Genomic DNA, 14312 nt, shown 5'->3' on the forward strand with positions numbered 1-14312 from the left:
TGCTTTCCTTCTCTTCTTCCACATTACCTAATCTCAGATTCCAAGTCCACAGACACTTTTTCTTTCATCACTCTTCTTCGCGAGGTCGCTGGTGGATAACAAATGCCTTCTATGACACCCAACTCACCTAACACCGTCTACAAGCCATCCTCATTTCCACTGTACTCTTTGATCACACACTTTCTATTGGCTTCTAATACCTCATCTCTTAAGCATACTCTATATACCTATCATTCACATAAACCACTTTATTCATTACTTACTCATATTTACTTTAAAATTCAATGTCATACGAACGCTTTTTATTAACTGCTCTCACCACACTGAATTAGTATTATCCCTTCATCTTATTCTATGGTTTTTTTTCTTCTCTTATACACTGCTCTTCTACCACTCCAGCCAAAATTTTTGTGGCAAGTGTATCTTAATTGTCATGACTTTTTGATTGGTTCAACCCTGTTAAAACCCAATAAATGTTCTTTAAAAAAAAAAAAAGAAATGCAAAAAAAACAACTTTTTTATTGTTTTTTTCATACAGTTTTTTATCTGAAAATGTAAAGTGCAAAACTGTATAATTTTCTGTAATAGATTTTTAAATAACAAATATAAAATTGCATTGTTGCCAAGATATTATTTATGTTGGCAATATAAAACTGTAAAAAAGGCCATTACAAAGTTGGATAGAATAATTCCTCCTGGGAGGCATCATGCTGCTCATTGTTCTATAAAGTGTGGTGAAGGTTACATGTATGTTTGCGGAGCTGTGGCAGGTGAATACATTGTGCCCCAACTTTTCTCTTCTTGCACAAAGAGGGATACACATGGCCCTGGTGGTGGTATGAGCTTCATAGGTGTTGCTATAGCATGATTGAGATATTGTGGCACCTGTTAATTTTGCCATCTAGGAGTTTTGTAAGCATCTTGCATTGAGTATGGTGCATAAGGGGCCCAAGGTGGTGTCTTCTGGGGCAAGCTTTTGGGTGGGGGTGGGTTGGCAGAGGAAATGGAGGTCAGGTCATCATAGCACCATAGCAATTGTCACCTCCCCCTGTTTTTCAAGAGGAACCTGGGCTACAAAGGGGAGCGCTGTGTTTACGTACTGCTGAGATAGAGACATTTGGTTTTTAAATAAAGCTACCAGCTCATTTATGTCACCATCCTTTTTGATGCTCCTCCTCTTTGAAACATAGTGGTTAGTGTTGCAGCAGGCCTCCTCAACTCTTCCTCCACCTCCTCCTCCCTCATCTCCTCTCTTACCCTGGATATGGGCGAGCTAGTTTTTGGGTTGTCCAGACGTGTTTCAGGATCCTCCTCAGGGTCCTCTGCACATGCCTAAGATTCCAGCTGCTCTCAGTGCTGCAAATACAGAAACAAGCTATGGCAGTTTGAGGATATTTAATATTTTTTTTGTCAGCTACATATATCTTTGAAGTCTAAACTACTGCTATGCCAATTGTTGATTATACATATATAATCACTGAGGAGGGTTGTGAACATTATCATTGGTAACTTTACCAAACTTCTGTTTATGTATTGTAAACTTGGTTCTTCTGGTAAAAAATATATTTTTTTTTATTTTGGGAGAAATTAAGATAATAAAAAAGGCAGCATATGGAGTTGTGTGTGTGTGTGTGGTTTTTGTTTTGCTAATCTAAAACAAAAAAGAAAGGTACAACAAATATATGTATCAGCACCTCTGTCTTCACCATGTTGGCTAGATGTCTTGGATCCAACTTCCTGATTTTTAGAAAAGCATGGGAAGTCTGTTGTCAAGAAGAAGTGTTGATAGTCAAGCATGTAAAAAATAGGGCATAAAAAGTGCATCACAAACGCATGTATACCACAGCACTTGCCTTTTGGATTCGGTTCCATTGAAGTCATTGGACCAAAAATGCACACTGCTGCAGGAAAAGAAGTCCCTGTCACTTTCCAAAAAACATGCCCGCAAAAAATGCATAGATGTGAATGTGACCCATAGGAAATCATGATAAATGGTATGCATCGAGTTTCTGCAAAACAGAAACCGCATAAAAAAATGCACAGACGTGAACCTAGCATCAGAGCTCCTGTCAGGAACCAGTGCTGCCGGAGCGGTAATTGTGGACTAATTCACACTAGTCGCATGCTAAAAAATGTTCCATTTTCAACTGCAACTCATGCTATCTGGCTACAAAGTGACCAAAATTTTATTTTTTACTCGAAAAATTAGAATATTGTGCAAAAGTTAATTTATTTCAGTATTGCAACTTAAAAGGTGAAACTAATATATGAGATAGACTCATTACATGCAAAGCAAGATAGTTCAAGACGTGATTTGTCATAATTGTGATGATTATGGCTTACAGCTCATGAAAATCCCAAATCCACAATCTCAGAAAATTAGAATATTGTGAAAAGGTGCAATATTCTCGGCTCAAAGTGTCCCACTCTAATCATCTAATTAAGCCATAACACCTGCAAAGGGTTCCTGAGCCTTTAAATGGTCTCTCAGTCTGGTTCAGTAGGAATCACAATCATGGGAAAGACTGCTGACCTGACAGTTGTGCAGAAAACCATCATTGACACCCTCCATAAGGAGGGAAAGCCTCAAAAGGTAATTGCAAAAAAAGTTGGATGTTCCCAAAGTGCTGTATCAAATCACATTAATAGAAAGTTATGTGGAAGGTAAAAGTATGGAAGAAAAAGCTGCACAAGCAGCAGGGATGACCACAGCCTGCAGAGGATTGTCAGGAAAAGGCCATTCAAAAGTGTTGGGGACTTTCACAAGGAGTGGACTGAGGCTGGAGTCAGTGCATCAAGAGCCACCACACACAGACGGATCCTGGACATGGGCTTCAAATGTTGTATTCCTTTTGTCAAGCCGCTCCTAAACAACAAACAACATCAGAAGCGTCTTACCTGGGGTAAAAAGAAAAACAGACCTGCTATGTTGCTCAGTGGTCCAAAGTCCTCTTTTCTGATGAGAGCAACTTTTGCATCTCATTTGGAAACCAAGGACCCAGAGTATGGAGGAAGAATGGAGAGGCACACACTGCAAGATGCTTGAAGTCCAGTGTGAAGTTTCCACAGTCTGTGTTGATTTGGGGAGCCATGTCATCTGCTGGTGTTGGTCCACTGTGCTTTATTAAGTCTTGGGCCAACGCAGCTGTCTACCAGGAGATTTTGGAGCACTTCATGCTTCCTTCCACAGATGATCTTTATGGGGATGCTGACTTCATTTTCCAGCAGGACTTGGCACCTGCCCACACTGCCAAAAGCACCAAAACCTGGTTCAATGACCGTGGGATTACTGTGCTTGATTGGCCAGCAAACTCACCTGACCTGAACCCCATAGAGAATCTATGGGGCATTGCCAAGAGAAAGATGAGAGACATGAGACCGAACAATGCAGAAGAGCTGAAGGCCGCTATTGAAGCATCCTGATCTTCCATAACACCTCAGCAGTGCCACAGGCTGATAGCTTCCATGCCACGCCGCATTGAGGCAGTAATTGCTGCAAAAGGGGCCAAAACCAAGTACTGAGTACATATGCATGCTTATACTTTTCAGAGGTCCAATATTGTTCTATATACAATCCTTGTTTTATTGATTGCATGTAATATTTTAATTTTCTGAGATTGTGGATTTGGGGTTTTCATGAGCTGTAAGCCATAATCATTACAATTATGACAAATCACGGCTTGAACTATCTTGCTTTGCATGTAATGAGTCTATCTCATATATTAGTTTTACCTTTTAAGTTGCATTACTGAAATAAATGAACTTTTGCACAATGTTCTAATTTTTTGAGTTTCACCTGAATATGGCACATGTTAAGACAGGCATTAAATATGCCTTAGCCACACAAACTGCAACTTTGAATTTCTTCCAAAAGTCCATAGGCAGATAAAATTTCTGAAGAAAAAGTAAACAATTTTCCCCGTCAAGACTACATGTATTGTTTCCACAAACATCCCCTTTATGTTTCCGGGGCTGTGGCCTCACAGGTACTTTGGTTCATATATTTTGGGATTGCCAGAACGTATCTTTGATTTGGCGTAAGATTTCTGAGGTGGCTACCTCACTGTCGGGTACCCCGATACGATTGTCCATACAGACCTGTTTATCGGGGGCCCATGTCCCAGGGGTCTCTGATGCCAATCTGAGATTGATACATACATTATGTATTGCCACTTTATGGTCTATTGCCCTACATTGGAGGTCCAATGCTGTACCCTTGGACTCTGTTTTACACAGAATTGACGCTGTAATGCTTATGGAATGCTTATTCATTATACCCTACTGGATAAGATGCACTTATACGATAAAAATGGGAGTCATGGAGAGATTGTAGAAACTTACTACATGCTTCACAACATCCCTAGTAAAAGCTGGCTGACATATACTGTTGACAGATGTATCACTCAACTTACTTCATCGTTTACGTATTTCATGCACTTGTAACTTCCTCTTTTCTTCTATCTTCTTTGTTATGTTAATATACTTTTATGTATTGTATTTTTCAAAAGTGCCTTGTTTTTGCTGACAATATCACTTTAAAAATGTGCTGTTGTTTTACTGTCTACTTATGTACAATAAAATCGTTTGTAAAAAAAAAAAGAAAAAGTAAACAATTTTAAACTGCTGTGGTATATTACATAGGCTAAAAGTGTCTTGGCTGAACAAAATTCCTTTGTAGGCTTACTAAACACCTAAACATCTTTCAGCTCTTTTTCCTCTGCCTGTCATCTTCCTCCTTCACAGCAGCAGCAGCAGGTTGGAGGGCAGGGCCATGGATAAGGGGGTACCACCAGTCCTCCTGTACAGGGCCCAGACTAGCAGGGGGGCCCAGGCAGTTGGGTGAATCAGATGTAGGCATAAAGGGTGTCCTGCACGGTGGGGAGTGAGGGCAAGTACTGGAACCGATCCCCTGAAAGCTGACATCTTCTCCGCTCCATCCCATTGGCTTTCAGCAGAGAGAGCCATACAGGGGATCGGTTCCAGTAATTTCCCCCCGTCCATACCCATCTACCATTCCTACAAACCCTACTACCATCCATGCACAGAATATTTCCACCATATTTCTGACATCACAATACAAGTGGTACAGTGCATTCACTGAATACAGCCATATTGTGATTTCAAAAATATGATAGTGAGATCCTGTATATATACGGTAGTTGTAGTAAAGACCAATCACTACCACTCGTGCTTAGCTTCTCACCAACATATTTTTGGAAGCATTGCAGAATGCAGGCATGTTAGACCCAGGAGCATAAAGGTGTGCTGGCTCTTGCTTTTCCTCCTTTGGACCATCATCTTCCAGGGTCTCTTTTCTCCTCCATTGTTTAGGCACCACACAGCACCACTCCACATCTGACTACAAAGTGTTTTGTATTTGCCTTTAATAAATTAAAAGGAACATTTTGAAAACACATCAGATCTCAATGGAGAAAAATATAATGCTGGATATCTATACTGATATGGACTGGGTAATATGTTATTAACATAAGGATGCCCCATCGTTTTATGGAAATTAAATGTATCAACTTACAGCGGACTGAATTCAAAGACACCCTGAAAATCAAAGTTAAAAAATGATGCAGTAGGCTAGTCCATTTTGCTTAAATTTCATTGCAGCAGCTCAAAATGGTACTCAGTAGTTTGTTTGGCCCCCACATGCTTGTATGCATACCTAACAACATCGGGGCATGTTCCTAGTGAGACGACGAGTGGTGTTCTGGGGTATTTCCTCCCAGATCTGGGCCAGGGCATCACTGAGCCCCTGGACAGTCTGAGGTGCAACCTGGTGGCGTTGGATGGACCCCAGAGGTGTTCTATTGGATTTAGGTCAGGCGTGTGTGGGGGCCATTCAATGGTATCAATTCCTTCATCCTCCATGAACTGCCTGCATACTCTCGCCACATGAAGCCAGGCATTGTCATGCACCAGGAGGAACCCAGGACCCACTGCACCAGCATAAGGTCTGACAACAAGTCCAAGGATTTCATCCTGATACCTAATGGCAGTCAGGGTGCCATTGTCTAGCCCAGGGGTCAGCAACCTTAAACACTCAAAGAGCAATTTGGACCCAAAAAACACTGGGAGCCACAAAACCCTTATGACATCTAAAATGAAGATAACACTGCATTTCATTTTTATGCTATTTATAAAAAAAACTATAATGTGTTGCATTTATGAAATCAATGAACTGCTACAGAGAAAAAATGTTTTTATTTCTCCATGCAACAAAAACATTTTGAACTCAGAAAAAAAAAACGCTGGGTTGAAGGGTACTTTTAAACCTGTGTGCCAACATGTACTGGAGCATGCAGTCAGCTGTCAACCTGAATAAAAAAATGACTATTTCACTGAACAATGTAAAATATATGTTTGCAAAATAATAGTCAATTAAAATATTTATTTTACCTGGTTTATGTGATTTTTGCTCCAGAACCACAACACAGCATCTGCACATCAGGGCTGTAAGACGTCACCTTCATCTTCACACAGGATTGGAAGCTGTCGTCTGTGAGGCGTGAGCAATGTTTGTTTTTAATATTGTTCATGTTGGAGAAGACCTGCTCACATACATATGTGGATCCGAAGATCGACAGGACTCCAAATGCATACTTTTTCATGTTCATATACCTGTTGGGGATGGCATTTCACGTTTCAAATACAAGTTTGTCTGGTTTGGGAAGTTTTTCAATATCACTCCATTTGTAATTCTGAGCAAGAATGGCCTTCTGCCAGTCAACATCTTCAAGATTAGCTGTCGAGTATTTGAACTTGGACACCCATATATCTTTGTTGGCTATGTCGGCCAGTTCCATCTCAAGATCAGGTTGACTTACACCTGCAAATGCAGTCATATTCAATAGGGATGGATCGATGATCAGGGGAGTGACAAGAAAGGATAATGTGTTTTTTTCCTCTCTGAACTCACAGAATTGTTTCCTAATGTTTTTATTGATGTGATTGCAGACTGCAAATACTCTGAATTTATCATATTGTGAGCTCGTTTGAATTCTCTCAAAGAAGGGAATTGAGACAGTGTACCTCTCTGTAAATCTCTGGCAAACACTGTCAACTTGTGCTCAAATGCCAAAATCTCTTCCAGCATCTGCAGGGCTGTGCCTGCTTTCCCCTGAAGAGTTGTGTTCAGCGTGTTCAAGTGTGCTGTCACATCTATCATGAAGTGTACTGTAGCTTTTCCAGCCACTCTGGCCATTCCAGCTCAGGAAAGGTGAGCCCTTTGGTGCCCAGGTAAGTTCTCACCTCTTCCAGACATGTGGCAAAGCATGTCAGCACCACCCCTCTGGACAGCCACTGGACTTTGTTGTACAGCAAGAGATCAGAATATGTGCTTTCCACCTCATCCAGTAGCAAACGGAACTGACGGTGATTTAAACCTTTTGCCATTATTTTATTGACAATCTGAATGACAACATTCATTACTTCTGTGCATTCTGGAGGAAATGTTTGAGTGCACAATGCCTCTTGGTAAAGGATACAGTGAAATGTCAGCAGCGTTCTACCCAGTGACTTCAGCAGTAAAGCCACAAAGCCCTTCTGCATTTCTGTCATACTCGGTGCCCCATCAGTAGCCATTGACACCAGGTGGGTGGTGTTTATTTCTTTAGTTCTTAAATAATCCAAGACAGCCTCACAGATGTCCTTCCCCGTGCCTTTTAGTGGTATCAACTCAATCATTTCTTCCTGTGGCCCAGCAGAGTTCACATATTGACAGAACAGCTCTATTTGTTCAATATCACCTTTGTCATTGGACTCATCACAGGCGATTGAGTACACCACAGCTGAATTGATGTCTTTAATTTGCTGTCTGGTGATGTTCTCTGCCATTTTTATGATTCTGTCTTTGACAGTCTTTGCAGAGAAAGGCATATCTCTGATTTTCTGCACAATTTCACTCTTGATTTTGAAGTCCGAGAATAGATGTTCTGAAATCTTAATGAATTATTTTTTTTTAATATAATCTCCATCTGTGAACGGCTTCCCATGCCTGACTATATCCTGAGCTGCCTCAAACTAGCATATGTAGTTGAATTTGCAGACTTCATCCACTTCTTGAACTTGTTTTTGCTCAGATCAGCCTTATGCATCAGTTCTGAAATGACTTTTCTTCTCTAATGTCCATCCAGATATTTTCCAGCAAAGACTGTATGTTTATTCTGGAAATGTCTTGCAATATTCATCTTTTTGTTGTTTTCCAATTTCTCACCACATATTAAGCATACTGGTAAACCAGTCTCATCAGTAAAAGCAAATGAATCTGCCCATGAACTATTAAATGTTCTGTTTTATTCTGAAACGTTTTTCTTTTCTTGGATTTATCCATGGTTGGCTGCCCTATGAGGTTGGCCGCCCTATCACAATAAATCTTGTGCTGGGTGTCCAGCGGGGTGTCCGGTGGGGTGTCCGGCGGGGGGAGTCAAGCAGGATGTCCAGCAAGGTGTCGCACATTGGTGGATGTGACGTATATTTGCAGCGACAGGGAGCCGCAGCAGAGTAATAACGGAGCCTCATGCGGCTCCGGAGCTGTGGGTTGCCAACCCCTGTGCTAGGAGGGGGAATTTGGGATGGGGATTTGTACTAGAAGGGCATATGGGGGGAATTTCTAATAGTAGGAGGGAATTTTACTAGGAGAAAGTATTGGGGGGATTTGTACTAGAAGGGGGGATTGGGGGGAAGATTTGTACTCAGAATATTTGTGCTAGGAGAGGGGAGTATTTGTACTAGGAGGGGAGATTTGAGGAGAAGATTTACGCTAGAAGTGGGGATTTTGGAGAGAGGGTTTGTGCTAGAAATGGGGAGAATGTGCAGTAGGAGGGGTCATTTTAGAAGATAATTTGTACTAGGATTGAGGATTTTGGGGAGAGGATTTACCCTAGGAGTGGGTATTTGGAGTGTGGAGGAATACTAATCTCTGCTATGTGCTGTGTGGGGAGGAAGAGATGTTTTAAGTGCCCTGCCAACAGTGACCCTGTCCTCAACTCAGCTGACCACTGTCTTCTGCCATGCTGACTCCTGTACCCTGCCCTGCTAACCCCTGTCCTCTGCACTGCTGACCCCTATCTTCTTTCCTGTTGACCCCTATCCTCTGCCATGCTAACCCCTGTACATTGCCCTACAAACTGCTGACCCCCTGTACACTGTGTACACTGCTCTACTGACTCATATACACTGCCCTGCTGACCTTGCATCCTCTGCCCCCCTGACACTTTTACTGCATCCGGCACTGGTGTGAGATCATCTGTTTGAAAGGTAAAGTTGAACCAGAAATATATCTTTTAGAGTGATAATGATCTGAAGCACACCACCAAATCCACCAAGAATACCCTTATATTTTCAAGACTTTTACATGTTTTGCATTTGTTTGTATATCTTACAGATTAAACAAAGTAAAATAAGAAAAAAAAAATTAAAGTCTGTGCAGCACTAAACAGACTTTGAAAATAATGGTTTAAATCAATGTTTCATTTGCTTTTTTGTCCTCCAGCCAAGATGACATTATGTTTATTTTATTGTGTTTATTCTTTTATAACAGTCACTTTTCAATGATAGTTAATTTGTGTCACTTTAGCACCACATAAAAATACATCTTCTTCATCCTGAGTATAAATACTGATAATATGCTGGAAGTGATTTTTCTATTTGCCCACAACATTATTTAAGTTTAGTATTGTATTTTTGTCAGATAAAAGTAGCAATCAAATCTCTTTGATAGCTTTCTGTTCTTCTTTTCTCTTTTATTGAATGTGTTATATTCAGTCAATATGATAGTTTTATTCTTTGCTTATCATAACATAGCACTGAATATCCAGTCCTTTTCGGCAGCACTAGCATGCACACAAACTCCCAGGTGCTATAGCAGCCAGGAGCTTGTTAACATTTTTACTCCTAAATTTTCTAGTAAAAGTGATTTTGTAAAGCTGGTCAGTAATTTTTATTGTAGGAGAAGTTGCTGCACTTATTGCATAACTACCCCATCATGTGTCTTGTGTTCAGTTTGTTCTTCCTGGGTTCCCATTACCATCATGGCAAGGATGGAGTGTGGTTGGAGGTCATTGAATTTCCATTCATTGATGCTCCGTGTAGAATAAACTCAGAAACACTCAGATTTGTGTACTCTACTATAATTGTGCAAGGGACATAGTTTTTAATTTTATGTGTGTTCCCTCCTTGGCCCTTTAATACTTTTTTTTATAATAGATTTTTTTTTTATTAAATTTGGCATTATAACAGTTACATGAAGATGTAAATGGTTTCATTTCATTCATAAAGAACATACAATAATGTAATGAGAATAAAACATGACAAAGATACTTAAACATTGAAATTAGCCTGGGCAACGTTGACTAGAGATAGCATCATTCATCATTCAGTGCAGCGGAGACAACCATTGGAGCCATGAATTCCAGTGCTTATGAAGTTTTTTCATAAGAACCAGTTCAAATAGCAAGAGCTTTATCATATTCATAAATATGATTTAACATATCTACAACTTCAGAGGTACTAGGTGCAAAGTCGCTCCTTTATCTCCTGATCTCGTGCTGCACAACAAAGTCCAGACTAGAATGTTCCGATTAAGCAACCCTCACACACTCCACTCACCAGGACCTTCTCATAGTCTGGGAAGAGCTACAGTCCCTTCTTTATCATTAGACGAAGCAAAAATTGTCATAGGCCCATCGCACTATGTATGAATTTTCAATCAAACCGGGCACATTGTTGGCTGGGGCTTTATGTGGGCCCTGTACTAAAACCTATATCTCACATATACATGCCTCCCCTGTAGAGAAAATGGCTACATCCACGGCAATGCTGGCAGATTTTGAACTTTCTATCAAGACCGTTACAATCTTGGTCGCTCCACCCTTTTCGTCTCATCGGTAGAGGCCCAGATGATACAGTCTTATCTAACAGCCTCAGGTATGCCGTTCCTTCCCCGTGATATCCAATAGGAACTGGAAGAGCCAATTACAGTGCAAGAGATGGGGGTTGTTCTTGCCCATTCCAAGCCTAAGAAGACTACGGGTCCCAATGCCCTTACTCCAGCCTATTACAGGGCTTTCTTTGAGATATTGTCCCCCCACTTGGTCCTTGCTCTCATCTCTATTACAGAGGGGAAGCCTATGGCTCTAGAGGCTCTGCGGGCCTACATTTCTCTAATTCCCAAGGAGTGGAAAGATCCCTCTCAATGTTGGAATTACCATCTAATGCTGATCAGAACTTGTTTGCCAAAACCCTGGCCAATTGGTTACTCCCTCATATCCCATGTCTTATCCATTGGGACCAGACATGATTTATGCTTCTCCTTGAGCCTAGGGTTAATACTATTCTAGTCCTTAACCTGATCCACGCTGCTAGGACTTCTCATCATCCCATTCTCCTTCTCTCCACAGACTCGGACAAGGCCTCTGACAGGGTCAAACCATACCAGGCCACACCAGGCCAAACCATACCATACCAGGCCACATACATATTACCGAACTTTCCTTTGTAAATAAATCTATCCCAATCTAAATAAATTCATGCAACATACATAAAAATAAAATAAATAAAATAAAATAAAATAGACAAAATAATCAATACTAAGTGTCCCAAAAAAAACCCCATAAATGTCCCAAACAATGAATGTCCAAAAATTGTCTCTATATAATATAGTGTCTTTTCCACCTCCGAACCACATAGTGTCTTTCTTTGAATAATCCAAATGTAATGTTTCCAAATTCTTTGTGTACCTCAAAAATATAAACTTATGATAGTGTATTACCTTTTGCATAAATCAACAAAGTGCCACAAATCGTCTATCATGCAAACTGCATAACATGTGCACTCAAATCACACGTGAAGGACAGAAAAAAAAAAAAACTAGATCAATATATAAATACAAATACAATAAAAATCCAAACCAATAACTCAATAAAAATGCACACATGAATAAAATCCAAACGTGAGCATTCCAACTTCAGATAATACAAATTAGTGATCCACTCCACATGCAAATACTGATAAACATACTTAACTAAATAATTAGGTAAAAAGTGATTCAACCTTCAAAAAACCCTATACCACTCCTGTGGTTTTTATAAATTGAACCAGACAAATTGATGGTGAAAATAAAGTGTTCCACTCCAGCTAGTGCAACAATGGATAATTACCCTAAGCCAGTATTAACAGGCTCTCCCCAAACAATGGGTGATAGCACTCTCAAGGATCCTATTACTCCTGTTGCCACTCTTCCATAATCCTCATAAAGTAAAAGCCGAAGATTAAAAATAGTATGTAACAAATTAAAACCACATTTATTAGGTAGCTTACATTAAAACTGAAGAAAAACAGCTTTCAGCATAAGAAACAACTCCCTCAGCGCAGTCCGAGTCAAGGGGGCATGCCTTGTTGCCCCGGCTATGCGGCACTGGGCCGGCTATTGCAGGGGCAACCCGGAAGCATCCAGGAGAGCTTTAAAAGGCCGGCACGAGAGCCGGTCGGCCTCTTCCTCCTGCTGCTGTCCCAGGGGCCACCGCTGCCGTGGGAGGTCTGGGTGGGAACTAGGCCTCCGCAGGCATCCCCGCTGTGTGCTCTGCATGAGCCCCCTCACCAAAGGTGAGACCCCCAAGCTAAGGGGAGACTGCTTGCCCCTACCTGAGACCCTCAAGCTGAGGGGAAACTGCCTGTCAGCTACCTGAGACCCCCAAGCTAAGGGGAGACTGCCTGCCCCTACCTGAGACCCTCAAGCTGAGGGGAAACTGCCTGTCAGCTACCTGAGACCCCCAAGCTAAGGGGAGACCGCCTGCACCTACCTGAGACCCTCCAGCTGAGGGGAAATTGCCTGCCAGCTACCCAAGACCCCAGTCCAGGGGTAGGTTGCCCGCCTGTTGCCCGAGACCCCAGTCCAGGGGTAGATTTCCAGGCTGTTGCCCAAGACCTCAGTCCAGGGGTAGGTTGCCCACCTGTTGCCCGAGACCCCAGTCCAGAGGTAGATTGCTGGCCTGTCGCCTGAGACCCCAGTCCAGGGGTAGGTTGCCTGCCTGTTGCCCGAGACCCCAGTCCAAGGGTAGATTGCTGGCCTGTTATCTGAGACCCCAGTCCAGGGGTAGGTTGCCAGCCTGTTGCTCGAGACCCCAGACCAGGGGTAGATTGCCAGCCTGTTGCCCAAGACCCCAGTCCAGGGGTAAGCTGCCCACCTGTTGCCTGAGACCCCAGTCCAGGGATAAGTTGCCCGCCTGTTGCCCGAGACCCCAGTCCAAGGGTAGATTGCCGGCCTTTTGCCCAAGACCTCAGTCCAGGGGTAGGTTGGCTGCCTGTTGCCCGAGACCCCAGACCAGGGGTAGATTGCCAGCCTGTTGTCTCGAGACCGCAGTTCAGGGGTAAGTTGCCCGCCTGTTGCCCAAGACCCCAGTCCAGGGGTAAGTTGCCCGCCTGTTGCCCGAGACCCCAGTCCAGGGGTAAGTTGCCCGCCTGTTGTCCGAGACCCCAGTCCAGGGGTGAGTTGCCCGCCTGTTGCCCTAGACCCCAGTCCAGGGGTAGGTTGCCTGCCTGTTGCCCGAGACCCCAGACTAGGGGTAGATTGCCAGCCCTTTGCACGAGACCCCAGACCAGGGGTAAGTTGCCGGCATGTTGCCCGAGACCCCAGTCCAGGGGTCGATTTCTGGCCTGTTGCCCGAGACCCCAGTCAAGGGGTAGGTTGCCTGCCTGTTGCCTGAGACCCCCAGACCAGGAGTGAGTTGCCCGCCTGTTGCTGAGACCCCAGTCCAGGGGTAGGTTGCCTGCCTGTTGCCCAAGACCCCAGACTAGGGGTAGATTGCCGGCCTGTTGCCCGAGACCCCAGACCAGGGGTAAGTTGCCGGCATGTTGCTGAGACCCCAGTCCAGGGGTAAGTTGCCCGCCTGTTGCTGAGACCCCAGTCCAAGGGTAGATTTCCGGCCTGTTGCCCGAGACCCCAGTCAAGGGGTAGGTTGCCCGCCTGTTGCCCGAGACCCCCAGACCAGGGGTGAGTTGCCCGCCTGTTGCTGAGACCCCAGTCCAAGGGTAGATTTCCGGCCTGTTGCCCGAGACCCCAGTCAAGGGGTAGGTTGCCCTCCTGTTGCCCGAGACCCCCAGACCAGGGGAATATTTCTGGCCTTTTGCCTGAGACCCCAGTCCAGGGGTAAGTTGCCCGCCTGTTGCCCAAGACCCCAGTCCAGGAGTAGATTGCCGGCCTGTTGCCTGAGACCCCAGTCCAGGGGTAGGTTGCCAGAGACCCCAGTCCAGGAGTAGATTGCTGGCCTGTTGCCCGAGACCCCAGTCCAGGGGTAGGTTGCCCA

At 43.4% G+C, this 14312-nt stretch overlaps 1 protein-coding gene across 1 annotated transcript; it reads right to left on the bottom strand.

The window, feature by feature from the left end:
- Positions 1-7173: 7173 nt before the first annotated feature.
- Positions 7174-7887, bottom strand: LOC149463724 (general transcription factor II-I repeat domain-containing protein 2B-like). Its single transcript, XM_089674879.1, has one exon. The coding sequence runs from the start codon at positions 7885-7887 to the stop codon at positions 7174-7176; it is 714 nt and encodes a 237-aa protein (XP_089531005.1).
- Between the last annotated feature and the right edge of the window lie 6425 nt (positions 7888-14312).

The sequence above is a fragment of the Staurois parvus genome, unplaced genomic scaffold, assembly GCF_062004578.1.
Source record: "Staurois parvus isolate SC_StPar_1 unplaced genomic scaffold, SC_StPar_1.0 ptg000153l, whole genome shotgun sequence".
NCBI classification, from domain to species: Eukaryota; Metazoa; Chordata; class Amphibia; order Anura; family Ranidae; genus Staurois; species Staurois parvus.

Coding starts and splice junctions, on each gene's coding strand:
- LOC149463724 (XM_089674879.1), bottom strand. CDS start 7,887: ATGCCTTTCTCTGCAAAGACTGTCAAAGACAGAATCATAAAAATGGCA.